The sequence below is a fragment of the Xylocopa sonorina genome, chromosome 1, assembly GCF_050948175.1.
Source record: "Xylocopa sonorina isolate GNS202 chromosome 1, iyXylSono1_principal, whole genome shotgun sequence".
NCBI lineage: Eukaryota > Metazoa > Arthropoda > Insecta > Hymenoptera > Apidae > Xylocopa > Xylocopa sonorina.
In genome coordinates this window covers 2543428-2565998 of record NC_135193.1, presented here as the reverse complement: position 1 = coordinate 2565998, position 22571 = coordinate 2543428, and the positions used below count along the sequence as shown (strand labels likewise).

Sequence of the window (22571 nt, the reverse complement as noted above, 5' to 3'; positions counted from 1 at the left end):
AAGCAGGATACATGTTAGCCCGTAAGGTTTTCTGTAATTCGATAAAACTTAAGGCGAGAAGTAAGTCACATGCGTCAGCTACTTTAGAGAACGATACTGTTGTTCGTTGAAACGTTTTGTTGGTAGCAGCAGGTAACGTGGCTAGTTGCTGTTGGATTAAATTAGAGAGAAACCTACCCTGTTGTCTTTGTAAGACGCCATTACGTAAGTGACATCGCGTTGTTTGAAAAGAATATAGAAAATGCATCATAAACTGTATCGTGCGCTTAATAAAGAAAGACATGCGATTCTTCGTTGAACTGACAGGCGCAGTTAATTGAAATACTAGCTCGAGAACTTATTGCATTAAGCATGGCATTAAGTCTGTATACGTTAATAATAGAAGTGATACAACCATAGTTTCTATAACTTTCGAGTTAATTCCAAATGTACTCGCGTGTGCAACGTAAAATTAATAATTAATATGATCCTTGCGCACAGCATTTATAATTCGTTTATCAGCATAAATAAAAATCGATACAATTTATAGAATTGTAGGAGTTATAATTTTCGTAATCGTGGCCTCATAAGAGATGAAATGGTGTGGGAAACAATGGGACGCAAAGCGGCAAACTTCAATTTCCGGCTCGTTTCGGAACGCAATGGCACAGAAAGGTAATTCGACAAAGAATGAAATCATTCACACTGTGCACTCGCACGTTCTTTGGCTCGAACCGGAAAGAGGAAGAGTGCAGCACCCTCGCGCCGATACTCACTCTTCTTTCGTAGACGCGCGCGCACGGACGCAAACGCAGACACACGCTCAACTGGACTCGTGCACACATCATCTTACAACGGTAAATAAAGTTTAGATTGCGTATTAATTTTTGATTAATCGAATCGCCGCTGATTATTAAGTCAATATTATAAATCAATACTTAAGAATTACAACTATATCCCAAATCTTCCGTCGATACATTGGATGTATCTTAATTCCTATCCTCTAAAAGATATAAGTTTACAGTGATTTATTCTTAAGACTTTCCACAATTTTTCGTAAAAAGTAGGTATGTTTTCCTTACCACACGTATAATATTCTCCTAAGTATCGATATAATAATTAAGAAGACTAATCTAGTTAATAAAACAGTTATTGTACTCGTTGACTAATAAGTGTGTACTCTATTAAAAATTATATCCCTCCTTTAATTTGAAATCAAAATGAACATTCCTTTGTTTCCAATTATGAGAATGGAACAAAAAGAATAAAACCAAAGAGGTGTGAAGAGGAGAAAGACTGGAAACACGCCCCACAGGACGAAGCACGCACTGCGTAGAAACTACCCCTCTACTTCAGTCAACGACGTGCTGGTTCCACGAACGAAAACTGGGTCACCAGCTACAATACTCGAGCTAACTCGTACCGAAAACTCACTTTCCGTATATATCATTATATGTATGCATTTAATATGCCAAAACTGCTTGTCTCATTATTTCCCCTTCTTTTATATCCATATTCCTCTTAAAAAACTCAATACATATCGATCCATACAAAATATATAAAAAAAGAAGATACAAAAAGGTATAAAAAAATTGAAATAGAACAGTCTGCTTAGTTTAGATATACGAAACAATATTTCACCTGAAGAAGAATGCTCTACTAAAGATAAAGAGCACTTGTTTGAAAAATATAAAATGAAACAACTTTCATGATAAATTATCGTTTAGAAAATGAAAAATGATATTAAATTAAATAGTTCTACTTTAAAAACATGTTCGCAGGTATTTAATTATACCGTCCAAGATAAAATCTATAAAAGCAGATGGTGAAATTTTACCGAAAAATCGATAAAAAAATGCCAGTGTAGATACAATCTCAAAAGTGATATGGAAAGTTCTGAAAAGTCTGAAAGTTATAGTAAATAGAGTCCAAAGCGCCCAATCTTTTATAATCCATCGATACGTAGTTCTAATTAATCTCATTTTACTTTCTTCTTGAAAGCACGACCTCTGTAAAGTAATTTGTACAAACATCGAATACGATTCGTCTTACTGTAGCCTGATGTGTCACGTAACGTAACGTAACATCGTGTTACAACTTGCACAACATCTCGACTCATCTGTGCTCTTTCATCTCGCGTAGTAATGATAAAAATTTCAAAGTAACGAACATCAAGTACGTACGACCTCAAATTCAGAACAATTCTTGCTTTGACAGATAGAACAAAACATTCCATATTATTTTGTTAAAATTACTCAGATTACTAAGCATATATTCTGCTACTCAAAAATACGAATTTATCGGGCAAACGAAAACTTTGAAGATAGTGATCGAATAATATATGATCACATTCCACTGTATCTAATCAATGCTTACCATATTTAAAATGCTACGCGAATATACAAATGCGTACGTAAATATTGTTTAGATCAACAATACGATCGTTCATTCGAAACAGCAATGACCAATTACTAAGTTAATCTACGCGTACACTAATATTACAAGTCGACTTAGCAATGTTTACTAATGTTTTTCATGCATATCGCTAGACTTTCGTACAGACAACATTCAAACAACAGACCGAAGATTAAATTTCTGCCTTACAGCACACGATGGACACGAAACTGTACGAAGGTGTTAATTATAAAATGTAGTGTCAAGAATGGAAACGTGCGCAGCCGCAATAAGATGAGATATTATCGTTCCTAACAGATAACAATTACGCTAGCACGTTTGCGAATCTTCCTCTCTCTCTCTCTCTCTCTCTCTCTCTCTCTCTCTCTCTCTTCTCTCTCTAAATATATATATAAATATAATACTATATCACACACGGTCTCCCACACATCGAAACTTAAAGAGGAAACGAAAGATACGAGAATGCAAAGAGTCTAGAAAAGAGAGACAAAGGGGGAGAAAGAGAGAGAGAAAGTATAGAGTGTAAAAATAATAACGAAAGAGGAATAAAAGTAAGAGCGGCTTACCAAAATACGTCCAGTGGTGGTCTGTCCAGAAATCAGTTCACCGGCCCAGTCTTTGGCCTCGGTCATAAAAGTCCCCTCGAACTCCTTGCCCTGACGGCTTGTCTTTTGCTCTTTCTGTTTCGGGTCATTTGGGGCGAATTCGGGTTCCTTGCGACAGCAGAGGAAGGCGAACGCACGCCAGAGGAGTACGATCAGCAGCCCGGCAAGGAAAGTGAAGATGCTCGACAACAGGAAGCACCACCATTTCCGTTCCTTCAGGCAGTCGTCTACCGGGGGCTGCTCGGTCGTCTCTTCGGTCGTCATTACGGTGGATCTCTGCTGCCCCCGGATCACACATTCACCGGCAGCTATCACAAGCGGCGGCCAACAGGGCGCTCCTTATGCGCTTCATAATTTCTTGCTGCAACTCTGCACGTCTCGCGCTTCGTTGCAGCTTTCAACCACGAACTAGCTTCGCGCAGTTTGCGCCCACTCACCACTACTACTACCACCACCACCACCACCACCACCGCGATTACCACCACCACCACCACCACCACCACCACCAGTACCTCCACCACCACCAAACGAACGAATCTTTATTTTCCTTATTTTGTTTTCGATTTCAATCTTGCTCTCTTCTCTTCTTCTTGTTCTCTATGCCTCTCTGGTTTCTGTTTATGCACGCACGCACTGATCACTAATCAATCGCCCACCCCCCCGCCCTCCTACCCCACTTATTCTCTTCGAAAATTCTTCTTACCGGTTTCCAAATTTTACCAATACGTCTAGACGGCTAACTTTTTCTGTCTGTCTCCAATGTCTTCCTCCTTTTCCTTCGTTAAATCTCGTTCTCTATTCCGTTCCCTCGCACCACTCTCACTTCTTCCCCTTCGCTTGCTCCTCCTCTCTGTTTGTCTCTCTCAGCTTTCCCTCTTACCGATTAGGAAGTTTCACGTCGGCCGATCGCACTGTTAATTAACCACGTTCGACTTAATCGACAGCTCTGTCCTCTCCGCGTTCCTTCTCGTAGCAAACCTCGCCAATCGAACCAATGACACTGTCGATTTGCGTCTCTCAATCCACTGGTCTCGGTTCCTCGGTTTCCGCTCCAAGAAATTCCTCCAGGCTTACATGATTCGCCCGTCGATCATTCTCGTCGCGTACTGTATTTATCCCGAAGGATTCCCTCGAAGACGATCTACGAGAACTATCCACCAAGTTTATCGTGGCCAAAGATCAGTAGCAGTCGGTGTCGACACGCTCGGCGGCAGCTGATGCCGCCGCCGCCGCCGCTGATGCTGCAGGTAGTTCCAATCTCGAAAGGGGGAGAAACAGAAAACAAGAAAACAATCCACTAACACCACTACAATGATATTATACATACGCGTGCGTTCACGTACATACACGTACGTGCGTGGAAGAAGTGTGTACGATGTTTGACTCTCGTGTTTGCGTGTCGCGCGCGCGGACGTGCATGCGTATTTATGTTTCTCTATTTTATCTGTTAACGTGTACCTACGTACGTACAGTGCATTTATGCGTGTATCAATGTTTCGTTCGCGTTAATAACATATACATGTATTTTTCTTCTTTTTTTATACAGTGTACGTATGTTTCCGCGCGCGCGCGTTCATATGCAAATACCTACAAGTAAATATTTATATACACGTACAACGCGCACACGCATGTATACGTGTATATATATAAATATATGTATACATATGCAAATAACGTTTGTTTCAATCAGGTATACGTGTGTACGTTTGTACATATATATATATATACATATTGCATGTAAGCAATATATGTGAATTTGCACGCGCGTATATATATGTACCTAAAAGTGTATACGTGTGTGCGAGTGTGTACACGTGTATGCGTGTGTGTGGACGCGCGCGTGCGTGTATTTTGTATGTGTACATGTAATTATATGTATATATGAATAAATACGTATATAGTATGTATATATACTTGTATTTTACGTGTAAATATTATATAGTAACCCCAGATCCATGGATCGTACGCGACGAAACGCGCTTTCGATCACAACGACACGGAAAACTGATCTATCTGTACGCGTGTCCCGCTTTCTTAACCTACTCGACTGTACCACCGACGACGACGACGACGACGACGGCGATGAGGACGGCCGAGTGTTCCAACGACCATACCACCGCTCCGCAGCAATCAATACGCAACAATGGACCGGGACCAATAAGCTCGGAGCTTTTCCTGACGTAGACGCACGCTCCGTTGCTACACTCTCTCCCCCTACCACGAGCCCTCCTCTACTGAGAGAGCTTACCATCAGAGGACGCCACATTGAATACCGCTGCGCCAAAACAGATCCAACCCCTGCGTAAGCAACTTTAAACTAACTAACCGATAGAATCTGCAATATGTATCCCTGCGTAACTTTTTCTCCATAAATTGTTTTAAATTCGATCTTCAAGCTTGTATATTAAAACTTTGTATTCAAATAATTATCAATGTGGCAATTTCCATTCAATTTGGTTCCCTTAGTTATTACAGATACGTATCTTTTAAGGGTAACAGTAGTCGAATAATCCTAAATTGGACGAGACAGTTTTGTGATCGAATTGAAGACGCCTACTAATGCTCTACGAAATAAACGCACTAATGTTTCAAATTTATATCTTTAAAACGTCTTAAAGGTGTATTGAATGTGCGTGTTAACCGTGTACCATTTCCAACGTTTTAAAACGTCCGAACTAAATTCGTCCAACAAAGATTAGATGAAGTAACATTTAATATCTACCGGATGTTCAATTGTTGGCCGGAAGAAGCATTTACGATATCCTGTCTTGTAACATAAGAAATTTTTAGAATATTCATAAGTACTTCGGACATTTTTTGCAACAGTTCTTATGATGAATCTACGTTCAAAACATCTTGAACGTTTCGAAGAGACATCTTTAAAATATCAATAAGATGTCTCTGCGTTGCGTAAATAACGAATTAAGTCAACTCACTATTCATAAAAGTTAGGGGGTACTAACTGATATGCGAAAGCCAACATTTTTATTTTTATCATTAAATATCTCACGATAATAATGTTGGTGATAACTAAAAATAACTAATGCTATATTATATAGTCGCACAAAATGCAGTGAATATATTTTTATAAAGAGAAACTCAAACTTAACAACGTAACTATTGTTACATTAAGTATGTCTATATATCTACGTTTTCAAACAGTTTTGTCAATATTATTCTAGTAAACAATTTACTGGCCTAATGCCAGCAGATTAGCGGCAGATTCTTTAGACATTGGCGGCAGATTCATGGCCATCTGTGTCTGAATTTGCTGACGATTTTGCCACGAAAGTCTGCTTGTACGTTTCCTGTGAAATTTGCACCAGAGACACAGCATTTCCTTCACATGGCGTATAGCAGCATCATAGTAAAAGCATATTAGCGACACGAACGCGGCAGATCTCATTCTTTTAATCATTTAAATAAATATATTATAATTTTAAATTGTTATTACCATTTATAGTTTTTCTATATTTCCTGTAAAAGGAAACTCGTGTATTATATACGAAAGCCGATCATTATATTCACGATATTTTTTAATGTTCGGTATTGAACACAAATATATTTGAATAAATTATTTTCCTCAATAGTATTGAATATAAAAAACCTATTACATCGAAAATAGAGAAATAAAAATCTTGAAACATAAAGAAGTTGTAGATAATGTAACACCTTATAAACTAGACTTCTGTGACATTAGTTTAAACTTATATGACGATGATAACATGTATATACTTAAATGATTCTTATTCTTATTAAAAATGTTTTAAAAGTGTTTTAAAAAAAGTTAAAGCCGCCGAAACTTTTATTTCGACAAGGACGTTTACTTACCATCGAAGAATCAAGAATTGGAGATAGTAATTTCAAATTTGTGCGTGTCACATTCAACCATGACGGCTCGAACAGAAAATAACCGTCGAATTCATTCTTTACATCATTTTCGCATTCGTTCCAATAACAGTAAATGTTCACACCGAACTAATCTTTCAGCAGCTTACTTTTTAAACACACAGACGTCTCTAACGAATGGTGCTTCTAAACAAAATTACTCCTCCTATTGGACAGCCGCTGGATCTGTGCTTAGTTAGTGGAGGCGCCAGAATCCAACACATCGTCTGTACATACAAGCATACAACATATTAAGTTAAATCAATTGAAATTTGAAAACTAATTAACGTCGAGCGTATCAAAAGTAAAACGAAGGAAGCATGTATAATCGTATATACTTTGTACATACATTTCTTTATATCGAAAGAATAAGGTATTTAAAAAACATATAAGAAACACCCGCAAGGAAAGGTAAAACGGGTAATTAAAATATAATAGGAGCATAAACAATGTCAGAGGAAAAAGCTGACAGGTAATAATTCGTGTATTTATATGCACAATGACAAGTACGCTTAACTTTCTTCGCAAGTACTCATTTCAAATCTATAAAAATATTTTTGAGGTTATGAATTTATTATTGTGTTTCTCTATTTAAGTACAAGTGTATTTTCTTTACAGTCCGAATAATAAAATAGACGGGGCTCAACTTGAATCTATTGAAGATAAAGCGAAACTAAAGCACGATGATAAAAATAAACAGAAACATAAATTGGAAGAAAGCGCAGAGAAAGCCAATGGCAGAACCAATAGCAGCGAAAGTGCAAATTGTTATTGGTAATTTATTCCGCAAATAACATATAAAAAAAAACCAATTATCGATGATTAAGAATTTTTATTTTTTTCAGTGGAAAGGAAAGAAATCTGAATATCATAGAACTATTGTGTGCTAGCTGTTCAAGATGGTTTCATGAATCTTGTATTGGATATCAACTAGGTAAATTGGTACCTTTTATGATGAATTACATATTCATGTGCAAGAATTGTTCGCCAACTGGTTTGGAAAGTTTCAAAAAAAACCAAGCACGTAAGACAGAATTGTATGGTATATAATTTGTTCGCTGATCCAAATGTTTAATGAAATTAGAAATAGATAACTTTTGTTTCAGCATTTCCACAAATGTGTGTAACAGCAATTGCAAATTTACTGCAATTGACTCAGAAAGATAATGAACAAAAAATATATTTTCATAAAGATAAAGACATTATCCCCTTTATTGAATGCCATTGGGATAGCATGACTACAATGCCACGTAGAGTAACTCAATCGTGGCATGCAACGGTAACTAATCTATAATTTTAGTGCACTCATTTTATTTAAAAATGTTATTTAAAAATTATTTTCTAAAGTATAATCAACATTTTACCACAGATACATAGAGCTCTATTAAAAGATGTTGGGTCGTTATTTACTATTGATGAAACCACACCAGATGGTCAATTATTTGGACTTATATCCTCTGATCTTCAAATGATTAAACCAAATTATGAAGCAATGATTAAAGGTGGTCATTTAAAAGTAACAGAAATGGGAGTTCAGCATGTCGGTGAGTGTCATTTATAAATCGATTGTAACACAAGATTATTTGATTATTTCAATGTGTTAACAGATAATTCATGTAATGAACAAACATTTATTTTAAATATGTATAAAATTACTTATTTATGAAAACAGATTAGAGAAATTTTAAGTATTTTCTATTGGATTGCTGTACGTTCGTTTTGTTAATAATACCTTCATATTCATTTTTATCATTTCCAATTCTCAGTAGTTAGTTCTTTTTTTTTGTTTTAGTTACTTCTTATCTTATCAAGATATTAGTCAATACCATGATACCAACAACCTGCTTAATCGTAAAATGTCTATGACTCTTAAATAGGTTAAGTTTCTTATTGAACCCTATATGTATATTATATTATTACATGTATTATTACACAGCAGAAGGTTAATTCTATTATAATTGTTAGTTTAGGGTAGAAAAAGTCGAAGACATAAATTGACATATAAAATTTTATATTTTTAATAATAAAATATAAAAACTCCTGCTGCATGATTAATATAATAAGCATAACTATGGCATGTATAGTACCACTCACTGGAGGTTTTCGTGGACGCAATGCAAAACGTAAGTTTCCTGGAGAAGGAGCAGGTACAGGACCTGGCAAAAAGGGTAGGGGTTCGGATATGGCAACTCCTAAATTACCTGCTCATGGATACCCTCTTGAACATCCATTCAATAAAGATGGCTATAGATACATCCTCGCTGAACCTGATCCTCACGCACCTTTTAGACAGGTTTGTGATAGCATTCAGTTTCGTTTTCTTCCACTTTTATTTTGTTATCTAACTGAATATGTTAAAGTGTAATGTATGTATTGCATCTCCAATGTATTATGAGATCTAACATTATTTGACAGGAATTTGATGAAAGTAGCGATTGGGCTGGAAAACCTATTCCTGGTTGGCTCTATAGAGCATTAAATCCAAGTACAGTTTTACTTGCATTGCATGATCGAGCACCACAGCTTAGAGTTTCAGAAGACAGACTAGCGGTCACTGGAGAAAAAGGCTATTGCATGGTCAGAGCAACTCACAGTATGTAAAATTAGAATCTGTTACCCTTAAATTGGTTAATTAAAATAAAGAATACCAGTGTAGATTACACCACTATTGGGATTAAGCAGCTCTCGCTCCATAAAAACAAAAGATGAAAAATGTCCATAAAAAAATCTCATACCTTACACCGGTATCCTTTACTATAAGATAATAACTTCTATCATACCACTGAAAAATAGAATACTCTTTCTTATTCTATGTATTATTTATGTGATTTAACCATTTTTTAGATGTAAGTAAAGGTACATGGTACTGGGAAGCAACTATTGAAGAAATGCCAGAAGGATCGGCTACAAGATTAGGATGGGGGCAAGAGTATGCGAATTTACAAGCTCCACTGGGTTACGATAAATTTGGATATTCTTGGAGATCTAGGTATGGCCTAATTTTATTAATAATAATCAGAATACCAATATAAAACAACATAACTATGTAATTATGCTCGTTAATAGAAAGGGCACAAGATTTCATGAAAGTAGAGGAAAACATTATAGCAATGGTTACGGAGAAGGTGATACATTAGGATTCCTCATAATTTTACCCGATGCACACGATGCTTCACATTTACCAAACACCTATAAGGATCGGGTAAAGAATAAGTATAAATTTATTCTTATTTCATTTTCAAATATCCTTCATAAATTAATATCTATAATATACTAGCCCTTAGTGAAATTTAAAAGTCATCTCTATTATGAAGAAAAAGATCAAGTACCTGAAACACTTAAAGCTTTGAAACCATTACAAGGAAGCAAAGTTATATTTTACAAGAATGGGATAAATCAAGGTGAAGCATTCATTGATATTAACAAAGGTGCTTACTACCCCACAGTCTCCATTCATAAAAGTGCTACAGTATCTGTTAATTTTGGACCAAATTTTAAATGTTCCCCTTCAGATATCACATTTAGAGGGGTATGTATCATACTGGCAGAGATAAATCTAATGTCTAGAAATTAAAAATACATATATATTCTTAATAAATTCTTTTATATAAAACCGTTTGCATTTCACAGATGAATGATAGAGCTGAAGAAGCAGTAGCGGAACAATGTATGGCTGATGTACTTTATTTCACTGAAAACGAGGGAAAATTAAGACTGGATACTTTTGCTTTATGACATTAATGTATCTTTATTTTTTTAATTAATTTTCAGTTGATTAAATAATTACGTATTATTATAAATTTAAACATTCACGATTATGTCATTTTAATTTTGTTTAACTTTACACGTAACTATAATTTAAAATTAAATAAAAACCTTAGTAAACATATACTTTCTGGAAAGGGATTATATGTACATATGTAATATCTAATTCATCATCAAACAAGGACGTTATCTTCCAAAGCCACCTCTGCAGACCGGACTTGGGCTTACATTATCCTTGTCTTTCCATTGGTCAGGCGTTTTCGCCTTTGTAAATAAACGATAAAGAATTTATTTTTAAATTTTCTATGTTATATTTAAGCGCTTTTATAATAATACTTACCACAATCGATAATGCATGCACGCCACCTTCTAATTCGGTTTCCAACAATTTATTAACCATTCGATGGCGCTAAATTAATAAATTATAAGATTCGAGTGTACGTATATGTATAGCAAGAAAATTTTAACTAGTAATTTAAAGAACAATTTATAAAACTAAATAGTATGTCATGAAATTGAAATACAAGAGTACCGTCTGAAAATTATATTAAGCTTCTTTCACTTTAAGACAGTTCTATTCTAAACTCTTTTCATTTAAAACATTCTTACCTGAATAAGTGATTTATCTTTGAATGAGTCGGACACAACAACTACTTTAAAGTGTGTTTCAGAGCCTTTAGGAACATTATGCATATGCGACTCGTTTATGACTTCAATATACGATGGACTTAAAGAATCTACCAACTTCTTTCTTATCGAACCTTCTACAGGATTAGTCTGTATTATACTACTCATTTTTTGCAATAAAATTGATGTTTCTCTATACTCTACAAACAGTTGTTTGACTTTAATATACTTTGTTACAATCAAACATAAAAAAGAAAGTTATTTGACAGGAACGTTTTATACTAAACAAAAACATAACCTTTATCTCCATTAATCAATGTACGCGTAAAAAAATATATACTCCGAAAATGTTATTTTATAACATAAAGTATTACTCACTTTTCCCAAACACTACTATTGTTTTATACATTTATCGCGCTGTATACGAATTTAAACAAAGAAATTATTTACAAGAATCTTCCTGAACTACGAACACGTGACAATACATGCGCGCAAGTACCAGATTCTATAAAACTTCCTTCTGTTACCAGCAGCGCCATCTCTGCGAAAAGTGTTCAAACTGGTTGCAAGACATTATGAGCAGTGAAATGAGCAACTCAAGGAATTAGTGGCGCCATCTCTTGGAGGACTGGTGAAACTGGTTGGCATTAGTTTGGATGAGTTGGCATAAGTTATTGTACACATTATTAGTTTTATTGTAACTTATTGTATATATTAATTTTATTGTAATTTTATTGTAATTTATTGTAAATTTTATTAATTTTATTATATATATAGTTTTATTGTAATTTCTTCTATATTTCCCGCTTTAGAGGTAAGAGAAAGAAAGATATATAAGAAAGCTATAAGAAAGAGTGAGACAGATGATACCAACTATACTCTAGAACCCTTGGCGCCATCTTTGTGAAAACAGCTCAAACTGATCGCACACAATTATCGACAGTGAAGTAAATTAGCGAAAAACTACTGGCGCCATCTATGCGGATAATACTGAAACTAATGCTAAACAGTATCACCAATCCTCAAGGAGATGGCGCCATTAGTTCTTGAGTAGTTCATTTCACTGTTGATAATGTTTTGCGACCAGTTTGAGCACTTTTTACAGATGGTGTCACGGGTATTTCAATAGTTTACTTTGCTGTTGATAACAATGTGCGAATAGTTTGAGCACTTTTTCAGAGATAGCACTGAGTGTAATAAAATAAATACGATAGAATGTAGTAGTAGCGACTAATGCGTGTAAGCTCTTGCGACTGTAGATTCCATTTTCGCTATATTTTCGCTATACATGTTAATATGCATTAATCGTTATTTATAATAATCCTGTTTTACTATATGTTATAATTTTTTATGCATTTATACCTTCTATATATTTTATATATTAAAATTAATGTACATGTTATTAAATTTGAAGCATGCTTATTTTGAAATAGGAATTACTTTTTTAATTGCACAATTATTATTCAGTATGTCATCGTTAAATTAATCGTAATTTAAAAGATAAAATAGGGAGCAGTTTTATCTGAAGTTTGTAGGTATTTTAAACATACATTCGTATACAATATATTCTCTTGAATACTTTATTTAATATTGTTGTATTCGGACAGGCATTCACGTGGAAAGATCCAAGCTGTGGCAAAATGTTTACAATATAAGTTTCGAACAATAATTATCAAATGACTAGGTGACGGATGTAATTCCATCATTATAATCTTTATAAAAGTTATTTTATCATACACGGTTGTAGGCACGTTATTGATCCTTAAACTATTCGCATTGTGTTCAAACATTATGAATCACATTCATGATAAGCAAACAATGCAACAATATATGTACACTCTAAAAAAGAATTACAATAAGGAATTAAAAGATTGGGCCATAAAACAAACCATCAGTGTTTTGTTTATTAAAATTTGTGAAAGTTACTTTTAGCTTTGTTTCTTTCTTTTGAATATGCGTGTATATTATTCTCACTTACTTCATCCGCAATATAAAGTATCAATTTTTATCACATAAAACTGCCGGTGTGAAACATACGTTTAACAGAGAAACAAACAACTTTGCTAATGTAAAATGCAGGCGCAATGTTATATACAAAAATTCCTTTGTGTGTCTAATAGGGTCAATTTTTACCACGTTTAAAAAGGCAAAGTATTGCTTAATACAATAATACAATTAAAATACCATACCGCGCTATAGTATGAGCTCAATATGAGCTGTTGAACAATATTAAGAATCTTAAATTGGCCTATGTTATAAGTATGTACCAAATACTATGTCATCACATTTAAAAAAAAGAAAAAAGAATTAGCGAACGATTCAGGTTGAGCGTAACTTTGAACTAGCGTTATTTCATTCTTCTATTTGCCATGTGTCACATGCAATCTTCCTAGACCACATGTGTGCACGGAAATTTCGAGATTTTACTTTAACGATCGGCCATTATAAGAATTACAAGTAGTTTTATAGTTTAACTGCTTTATACATCTATGTACACGTTCGACAGAACTGCCAGAAAAGATGCAAGAGAAAAAGTCTTGACAGTTCTGAAGATTATACAATTTCAGGTATACATTAATACTAGTGATTCAAAATGATTTGTTGCATTTATCGTGAATAAAAGTTCGGAAAAGCTACGAGGTAACTCGTGTTATCGTACTCTTTACGTTTCAGTCTCATAGAGTTCTTGACCGCCGTTCACCTGCGTATCAAAGCCTAAATAACGACTTCAATTATTTCGCATAGCCCAGCAATTACATACGCGAGACAGCTATTTGAAGAATTTTTATTTTGTTCGTGGCATCGCGCGGGTACCATTCAACGATACTCGGCGACAAGACATCACAAAATCTATAATAATAATTTCATTTTCTCCCTTCTTCTTTTCTACGTATATATTTCCGTGAATATTGCTACACTCGATGTAGTTACGATTCGGATTATCAGTATTTCGATATTGTTTTCACAAAAATATTGAACGTCAGAACATTACTCTTTTTATATCTATATTTTCAACTTCATCTGGGAAGGTATCGTTAGGCACTTTCTCGATATGTTTCTGCGAGTAGTATTAATGATATTAAAAATTTTTTTTTTCATTTTTTTTCAAATTTCTAGCTTCCGAAATTACGTACAAACAGCTACAGACTATCCGATATCTCTTTCGCTTATGCTAGACGAACTTCAAACGCGCGTTCGCTTCTCTTTTCTCGATTTAATTACTATCTTACATACAGGAAAGCATCGATTATCGAGGTGTCTAGAAATAGAAATAACTCCGTCTTAAGACGTTGATCGTCAATATACATAAATTGTTTTAAGTTGATCCTTTAGTTCAGGAGGAATGGCACAAGTCTCCGATTCCGGCTTCCTTTTCACCAGGCGACGCCAGCGCCCCCCGATATTCTTACGGAAGCCCTTTACAAATCCAGGCCTATCCGACGGTAATGTGTGTACAAGAGTATCCTGAAATAAAATGCATCGCGATTAGTGCACGTGCCAATCAAATAATTTACGAAAATTTCGCGTAACTACATCTTAACCATCTTCCTCGTTGTCTTCGTTTCTAGTTAAAATTATGAATCACAAAAGTATGCCTGAACAATGGCCGATACACTAACCAGTAAAGGATTCCAAGGACAAACGTCTCGTTTGTTTCACATGTAACATAAAAGTAAGTATTGCTCGATGTAACAGCAACCGAGTTGTTTTATAAAAAGATGATGCACAGAAAATGCTACAGTAGTTTAATTATACCTACTGCATATAACTGATTACTTTTGGTTTAAAATAATCAGGCAACTTAGAGAATATACGTAATGGCGCAGCTGTGGACTAGCATACGGGTAACAAACTAAATCGACGCGTGAATTATGACTTTCGATGTATATAATACGCAACAATATGATTAAAGTGATCTATGAAGCATTGAAATAGTCGGGAGCGCGTGAACATGACTGAAATACGCTTGCGTATCCGGGTGCGAGGTTGCGAAACCTACCCAATGGGGACCCAAAGAGTGTCGACGAGCGAGAAAGAGAAACTACACGTTACGAAGAAGCAAATGGGAAAATCGTTCGACGGAGGTAGATGACCAGATATGTGTACGTGGGCAGAAGAGACTAAATCCGCGTCGATCAACATTTAGAAAGGAGTCGCAATAGTCAGAAAGGTCGGGAATGAAAATATCTATCGTTTGAACGCCTTCCGACGAAGCATGGCAACAGAATCGCAGGAATATTGCCAATATCGTCAAGGAGAGACGCGTTATTTTGCTGTCTACGAGACAGCTGCACCCTTTGCCGAAGTCCTGCTGCCGCTGGCTTGGCAAACGGTCGTGGCCGCCCACCTACGCTAAATTTAGAGCCAGCCAGAGGGGTAAAAGTGGGTTTTTAGGTGCGCCTATGCGCGTTCAAAACACCAAACATAGCTGCTTTCGCGACTTGCCAGATGGAAAATCTACCATCGCGATATTATATGTACGTAATCGTCTGATAGTCGCAAATTGTACGGCAAAACCGACATGTTGGACAACGGGTAATAATATTCTTTTTTTTATGGATCCTTTTATGGGATTGTTGATATCAATAGAAAACTTAATTAATAGAAAACTTTACCAGAACAAAAGCTGCCAGCAGAAGAAGAAATTGATTTACAAAGAGGACGTTTAGTACGATACGAAAGCCTGTTTGGAGTATTCGAAATAAGGTTAAAAAATGCGAATATACGAGCCAACAGTTATACTGCACACCATTCAAGGAAGATCCTAAGATACGCGTATATATATATATATATATATGTATACGTACAAACGTATACGATGAATGTGGGATTAGGGACGGTAATGAATGACGTTAGCAGTTACATTGGTTAACAAGTTGAAATATTGAGGCGCTTTTTCTCGTATTAACTATGTATACGCGAATTATGCGAACGTTTCATTTAGGGTATGGACTAGCTGATATAATAGTAGGTCGTAATACCGATAGAAGTGGTCGATTCATGGCCTTTTGAAACGGAAATAGAGATTCGCATCGAAACACGTGAAACTCATTGAATGATTGTAAACGGGTACGCAGAATTATAACCGTATGACGTGATAACGACTAGAAACATTTAAAGAGCTCAATCTTATTTCACTTTTGCACGGGAATATCAAACTACGCCACGTATGTATTTCACGTCACGATCAGGAAAATTTATATGACCGCGTCGAGTTAGATTATCGACGATTAGATTAGTTCCTCCATAACGTGAATCGTGATCAATGGTGTCACATGCTTGAGAATCATAGCTCGAAAAATATATATTCTAGGAAGCGTGGCGCTCGATTGTGGAACTTAAACGCGAATGTAACTTGAAGTTAAACATAGAAATGCTGTATCTATTCTTGAACGAGGCGTGTGACGGTGCAGCGATAATAGGAATAGTTTAAAAAACTTACAGAGATACATGGGAAAGCAGTAAAGATTTGTCAGTAAGTGGAGCATGAAACTGAAACATACGGTGTGTCATAACGGCAACAAAGCAGAGTAAAAGCGGCAACGTTGCCGATTGTTTGGGATTTTTCTGGCAGCAAGCCTCGGACTGAGCCTCGACCTTACAACTCGTTTGCCAGCCTGTCTACTCGTATACCTCGTCCTTGGACAATCGATAACGCCATCGACTATTATTAATAACTATAATTTTCAAATCTCTTACTACCGCTAAACATGTCCAGGAGTGTTGTTGGATAAATCTTTTTTAATTTCAAAATATCTGTAACGCGTATTTATATCTATTATTTCCACGTCCACGTGTACGTAATACGTTACATTCAAGGTTTTCTAACATTACGAATCTAAATTTCAACAAATGGAAAACTGTTGCAAAATTATCGATACGTATGTGCAACGATAAAATATTTTATCGCGAATTAAAATAACTAAAATTTTGCAATTGAAATTATAATTGAAATAATTAGAATCATCATTTAAAATCGTGATACATACTTGAACCTCGTTAGTGCGATATGTACGTATTTTTGTTATATCAGAAAAGTAAATCTCTTAATGAAAACGGAACAGGAATATATAATATAAATTCCATAAAAATGCAAATGATAAATGCTATATAATAGTATACTTAATACTTTGCAATTTTATTGCGAATCATTAGACGTTTAAAGGCAGTTACATTGACTCGCGTCGGCTCCGTTTTATTCATTTTGTAATATTTTAATTTCTGATTAAGAGCATAATTTCATTTCCAACAGTTCAAAGCGTACGTTTCAATAGTTTAGTATTCCATACAACATGAGCTTCCATACAACATGAGCGGAGGCAGAATAAGTAACACACGAAGATCGATCAATTCTATACACAGAAAGTATAGAGTAAATACAGTATAGTTATTGTCGTCCGAGCGTTCATCGTTCAAAGTGTTTTCTCCCATCCTTCGAAATGGACATTCTTCGTTATCCGCTGTTATCACCATCTAAATTCTTAATTATACCGTTTCGTTTAACAACATTCAAGAGTTCACGATTCGGTTCATTACTTATTTCGCAAAACTTCAATATTTAAACGACTGTTCACGCGAACCAAGTTAGTTACGTGGAAACGAATGGTTGTTACATCGATAGTTGTTACAATAATCAAGTAATTCTGACATTAGAGAGTTAAACCAGTAAAATCTGGTAATACTGGCTTTACTGGTTAGCGCAACTGGTAAAGAAGGGATATGGGCGAAGCCAGAAGGGAGAGGACACGTAGTCGGCGTTTCCTTCGAGATTACAAACTCGAAGGAAGGGCAAAGAAAAAAATGAACGAATAAATAAAAACGATGCGAGAGAGAAGAAAAAGGAAATGAGGAGGCAAGAGAAAAAAAAAAGTGAACCAACCTGGTCGTTGTACAACGTATACTGCGTCGGTGTGTGAGGCGGTGGATAAGGAGGCGGAAACTGCCAGACGAATTGATCTGCCGGATTGGCCGTTGCATAGACGTTATCCTGTTCAACAGCTGTGCCGTTTCCCAGATCCGTCGATGTGGTAGTCATTGACATCTGCGTGCAACAACCTTCGACAGGATAAGACGGCGGGACGATCGTCGAGACCGGCGATGTTGCCGTTTGAACCACGGCTCCTTCTGGATGGACGGCATTCGAATGATCCTCCCGTTTCCGTAGCTTGCTGCGGACAAGCCGAATCGCGATCATAGTCCCGTTGCTTCCGACCATTTTTCTTTTTTTACTTCAGGTACAGCTTCGAGAGCTTCTTCTTGAGTCGTCAACTAATTTTCAAGCTCTTTTTACCGCAACTCTCGGATAAATCGAGAATCTCGACTTTTGGTAAACAATAATTAAACCAAACAAGCAACAAGAGAACGTGTTCGTTTCTATATGTACATGTACGTGAAATAAATACAACAGTTTTTCAGGCAATTTGTTCTTTATCAGTCTATTTTTCTCTCTCTCTCTCTCTCTCTCCTCCTTCCTGCTGTTTCTCTCTCTCTCTATCACTTCTTTTCACTCTTTCTCCTCTTCTCCTTCTCTTCCGAATTCTTCTACTCCAGCATGGTTTTCCAAAGCCTTCATTCTCAGCTTAAACCGTCGTTCAACTTTCGAATAAGCGTCAAACGTGCTAAGTCTGTTCCAGATTACCTTTTAATTCATAGCATCGACGAGACACTGTACAATTTCCGTTCAGCTGTTCGTTCTCGTATGTTTCACTCAAAAACAGTAACGCCGTTCGATGACTAGTTTGCAAAAATTCTTGATGCGAAAACCGATACGTCTAATACGAACGATTCGTCGAATAATTTTTTACTTGCTTTTTAACCAGAAGAAAAACCACTACCCGGCTTCTCTCACTGCCGAAGGGCGCGCGAGTTGCCAGAACTCACACCGAGAATTACCTCGTTCCGCTCATTTCAAAGCTAACCGAGGTCTGACCATAACGATATCGCGCGACGTTATTATATACCCCTCCGCAACGTCACAAGTCTGCGACGCCGCGATTGGTCGGCGTCACGGGCGCCGACCAATCGGCTCACTTACTGCGTGAAATTCGAACGGTACACGTTCGCTCGCTCACTCGAGAGCATTTCATTGCCGACATTCTGCTAGCCGTTGAGAAGGCTAGATGCAAACGATGCACGCGTTTTCAAACGTACTCGATAACCTCGCGGTATACTCTCGCGAATTAACGTAGTATAAATACGATTGCGGCTATCTCTCGATTAAAGGAAACTTTTTACCCTGTTTCTAATCCAACCGTAGATATCCCTATTATACCTGTAGTACTTTGATGGCATCAATTTTCAAATCTATCCCTAATTATCGATAAAAATCTATCTCTTTGGAATTTAAATTAACGATTATTAATTATGCGTTTGCGAGTATATGTTAGTCGAAATATTTCCAATGAAAATAAGTTTAAACACGTTCTTATGTTCCACGTGTTTCCCAGTTCAAGCGTTAACGTGTCGTGGATCGTCTTTAGCCCTGTTTTCATATAGAAAACATATCTTTTACTCGTTACTGGTATTCCTATAATTATAAACGTTCACGAATTGACATATGTACATGTCCATTTACGCTAATCTAATATACCGATTATATGGTATTTACTTATATATAGCTCCTAAATCCAAGGTATTATGTTACGAGTATCGTGTCTAATTAAAAGATAATCCGAAAGTAATTTTCAAACAATTGTAAGACGACCTATCAGACATATTGATATATCGATACCAAGTGATCCTTTTATTTCTTTGTTTATATTCTAGCGAGAAGTCTTAACATAACAAAATTGATGAAAGAAGACATCTTTTCTTATCCACTGATCGTTAACAGAAGACAAAAGTTTCAATTAAAGTCTAATACATAATTAAACGATACAATTATAGATATCGTGACATATTTATAGAGCGCCGGAAAGAAAAGAAAATCATTCCCTTTGAAAAAATCTTTATGTAACGAAACATCGATAATAGATTAATATCGTTTCACAACTCGATATGCATATGCTTTAACGACAGCAGTTACACGGGTAAACAGTGATACGAACGCTTTGTTTGTGAATTCAAAGTCATTAAAGTGATCTGTTTAGCTAATTTTCCACGTTGAAATTTAACCTGACGCTAGGTAGACGCGTGTCTAGACAGAATGGGGAAGTTTGATGGGTGTATTCACGTGCTCTATTTAATTAGTATCTATTCTTATCCCGCTGGAAACATACATAGGCTGCTACCACATTGCAAAACTACTCGAATCAATAATAACCATAGTTACATTCCTATGTTACTCTTCATGGTCGCGGTGTTCACTTTATCCGTCGAGGTATTACAATATTTTTCAATGTTGGACATACATCTCTTTCAAAATATAATCACGATATTAACACGTTTCTGTGTGGCATAACGTAATGCAACATTATAATAGATACATATATGTATACAGCTAGCAGGAATAGATAAATGTTGTTAAACGTTACTTTATACTACGCCATGTTTTCTGAGATCTTTTGTAAACGTTTCTAACTTTTCGAGAATTATATTTCCCTCGACATTACGATAAAACTCGAACCGTTTCATGCAATATCGGTTTTTTTTTAAGGAACAAATTGACAGCCTACTTCTCGTATCTTTGTAAGTGGCTCATAACTAGAAATTCACGTGGTGTACATCGCTAAAGAGTTATATAAACGTACTCACACGCGTGCACGCGCGACTAACATGATCGATTATTTTTCGAAAAATGAGACATCACTTTAGCCGGTTGAAAGAAGTTCGCCGTTGAAGTTGAAATCACTTTAAACGAGAAGAAGACATCGCGACAGCGAGTCGAGATGATTATTTTCGATCGCAACGCTCAAGAGGCCAAAATTCAACTAGTATTTACAAACGAGAAAGTGAGAAAGCAAAAATGTGATAAAAGTCAGATCGAAAGCCGAACTCTCGCCCGTTGCCATGCACCGGTGAAAATACTGCATCCTCAGCGCGTGTTATAAATTAATGTAAACAGAAGCAGAGATAAAAAGGCAACGAGGAGACCAACCGACTGTGATTCCACGTTTTATCGTCCCTCTTATTCGACAGACATCTTGGTCTAAATAGTATCTAAATAGTATTGCACGCTTTCACAATGGATGGGCTGATTTAATACGCGGAGTTTCGTTTCTATTCGATAAAAGTGCACTTTTATACCCCATGACCGCAAAATTTGCGTGTTCGATTCTTATTTCGACTTGTTTCTGACATTCGTGATCAGCGTGTGTATGTATTTCAGAGAAACTTCGGATTAAAGACCAACGGCAACTATATAAGTAGGTAGTTGCAAACGAAGATGTATTCCCAAGTTCTGCTTATAAATATTGAAAAATATGTAGTACACATTTTGAAAGTATAAACTTTTACTGCGAATAAGAATACGTTCACCTTTCTTCTACTTATTATGCAAATAACCGCGAGAAACGGAGACCGTAACTGTTATAATTGAAATTTAAAAAGTTCACGATATCAGAATTAGCATCCTTATTTTAGACGACTTTTATTGCGAGTAATCATTGAAAACGATTCCATATTTTTTTTTTTTTTTTTTACTATCAGTAATCATTCGATGACGGAAACAACCGTTAAGAACAATCGTAAATAAATTCTTCCAGGTTACAAATAACCGCTATCGATGACAGAAATCTTGTGTTACCACAATGGTCCTCGATCTTTCGTTTTAATTATGGATCGACCGTTTTTTCTTAAATAATACAATGCGCGCTGAACACACGTTGAATATTTATTATGTAACGGTACTTCCATGAATAATTTCGCGACAGTTTGTAATAGCACGATGAAAGAACTAGTGTCTAATAAAAGTCCGTTTTATTGATACCTGGTTGTACTTTCTATACGTGCACGTATGAAGACTAATAGCGTGTATTGAGAATTTAAACGAGCTCCGTTTGTCTAATTTTAGAAAGCCTCTTTTTATATTTGCGTGACCATTTGAATATTCAGCATCTGGGTATGTAGAATGCCGATACGCATCAAGTACACCTATATGCTCGAATTTATATCGGAATGTGAAGCAACGAGTTTGGTAAGAAAAATTATGTGAACCTACTTCCACGTGAGAGCCGCTAAAATTTCAATGAACGTTTTGAAACGTTGAAATGTTTCGACCAAAATTGTACCATCGTCTTCCTCTCGGCGGGAAGTGAAATAAATTCATTAATTCTTTAACTGCGGGTACTTTCGGCACTGCCGAAGAAGAATAAAGTGAAAACTAGTGCGTACGTTCTAATTTTACATTGTCGA

General features: G+C 36.0%; 4 protein-coding genes across 43 annotated transcripts in view; 1 reads left to right on the top strand and 3 right to left on the bottom strand.

Moving 5' to 3' along the window:
• The window catches only part of Slo (calcium-activated potassium channel slo), a 73028-nt gene extending 69549 nt beyond the window's left edge, over positions 1-3479 (bottom strand). For 14 of the 32 annotated variants that reach the window (XM_076897149.1, XM_076897063.1, XM_076897228.1 and 11 more), the window contains exon 1: positions 2961-3478. In XM_076897149.1, coding sequence (XP_076753264.1) covers positions 2961-3263 — 303 coding nt within the window. In that variant the 5' untranslated portion in view covers positions 3264-3478. Of the gene's footprint in view, positions 1-2960 lie in introns of all 32 variants that reach the window. The other 18 variants (XM_076897177.1, XM_076897214.1, XM_076897243.1 and 15 more) reach the window with 3 other exon arrangements.
• Positions 3480-7095: 3616 nt separating this feature from the next.
• Positions 7096-10943, top strand: Ash2 (set1/Ash2 histone methyltransferase complex subunit ASH2). 2 transcript variants are annotated; one of them, XM_076897641.1, is made up of 11 exons: positions 7096-7359; positions 7506-7661; positions 7733-7911; positions 7994-8166; positions 8257-8431; positions 8972-9180; positions 9303-9480; positions 9732-9876; positions 9954-10089; positions 10165-10416; positions 10518-10943. In XM_076897641.1, exons 1-11 carry the CDS (start codon positions 7337-7339, stop codon positions 10620-10622), a joined length of 1731 nt encoding a protein of 576 aa, XP_076753756.1. In that variant the 5' UTR covers positions 7096-7336; the 3' UTR covers positions 10623-10943. The 2 variants fall into 2 exon arrangements, with proteins under 2 accessions (XP_076753756.1, XP_076753764.1); XM_076897649.1 differs by lacking the exons at positions 7096-7359; positions 7506-7661; positions 7733-7911; positions 7994-8166; positions 8257-8431 and adding an exon at positions 8693-8764.
• On the bottom strand, positions 10275-11756 carry LOC143425499 (DNA-binding transcriptional regulator BolA). Of its 2 annotated transcripts, XR_013102044.1 has the most exons (5): positions 11658-11756; positions 11262-11479; positions 10993-11061; positions 10780-10916; positions 10275-10450 (listed from the first exon to the last, which is right to left on the bottom strand). XR_013102044.1 is itself a non-coding variant. In XM_076898357.1 (4 exons), the coding sequence occupies exons 1-4, from the start codon at positions 11686-11688 to the stop codon at positions 10839-10841; spliced, it is 396 nt and encodes a 131-aa protein (XP_076754472.1). In that variant the 5' UTR covers positions 11689-11756; the 3' UTR covers positions 10696-10838. The 2 variants fall into 2 exon arrangements, 1 of the variants encoding a protein (XP_076754472.1); XM_076898357.1 differs by lacking the exon at positions 10275-10450 and having other exon boundaries at positions 10696-10916.
• Positions 11757-13581: 1825 nt separating this feature from the next.
• Positions 13582-22571, bottom strand: part of LOC143425461 (uncharacterized) — a 35762-nt gene continuing 26772 nt past the window's right edge. For all 7 annotated transcript variants that reach the window (XM_076898328.1, XM_076898276.1, XM_076898311.1 and 4 more), the window contains 2 exons: positions 18160-18448; positions 13582-14744 (listed from right to left, as the gene is read on the bottom strand). In XM_076898328.1, the coding sequence (XP_076754443.1) occupies positions 14577-14744; positions 18160-18448 (457 nt within the window). In that variant the 3' untranslated portion in view covers positions 13582-14576. The remainder of the gene's footprint in view (positions 14745-18159; positions 18449-22571) is intronic.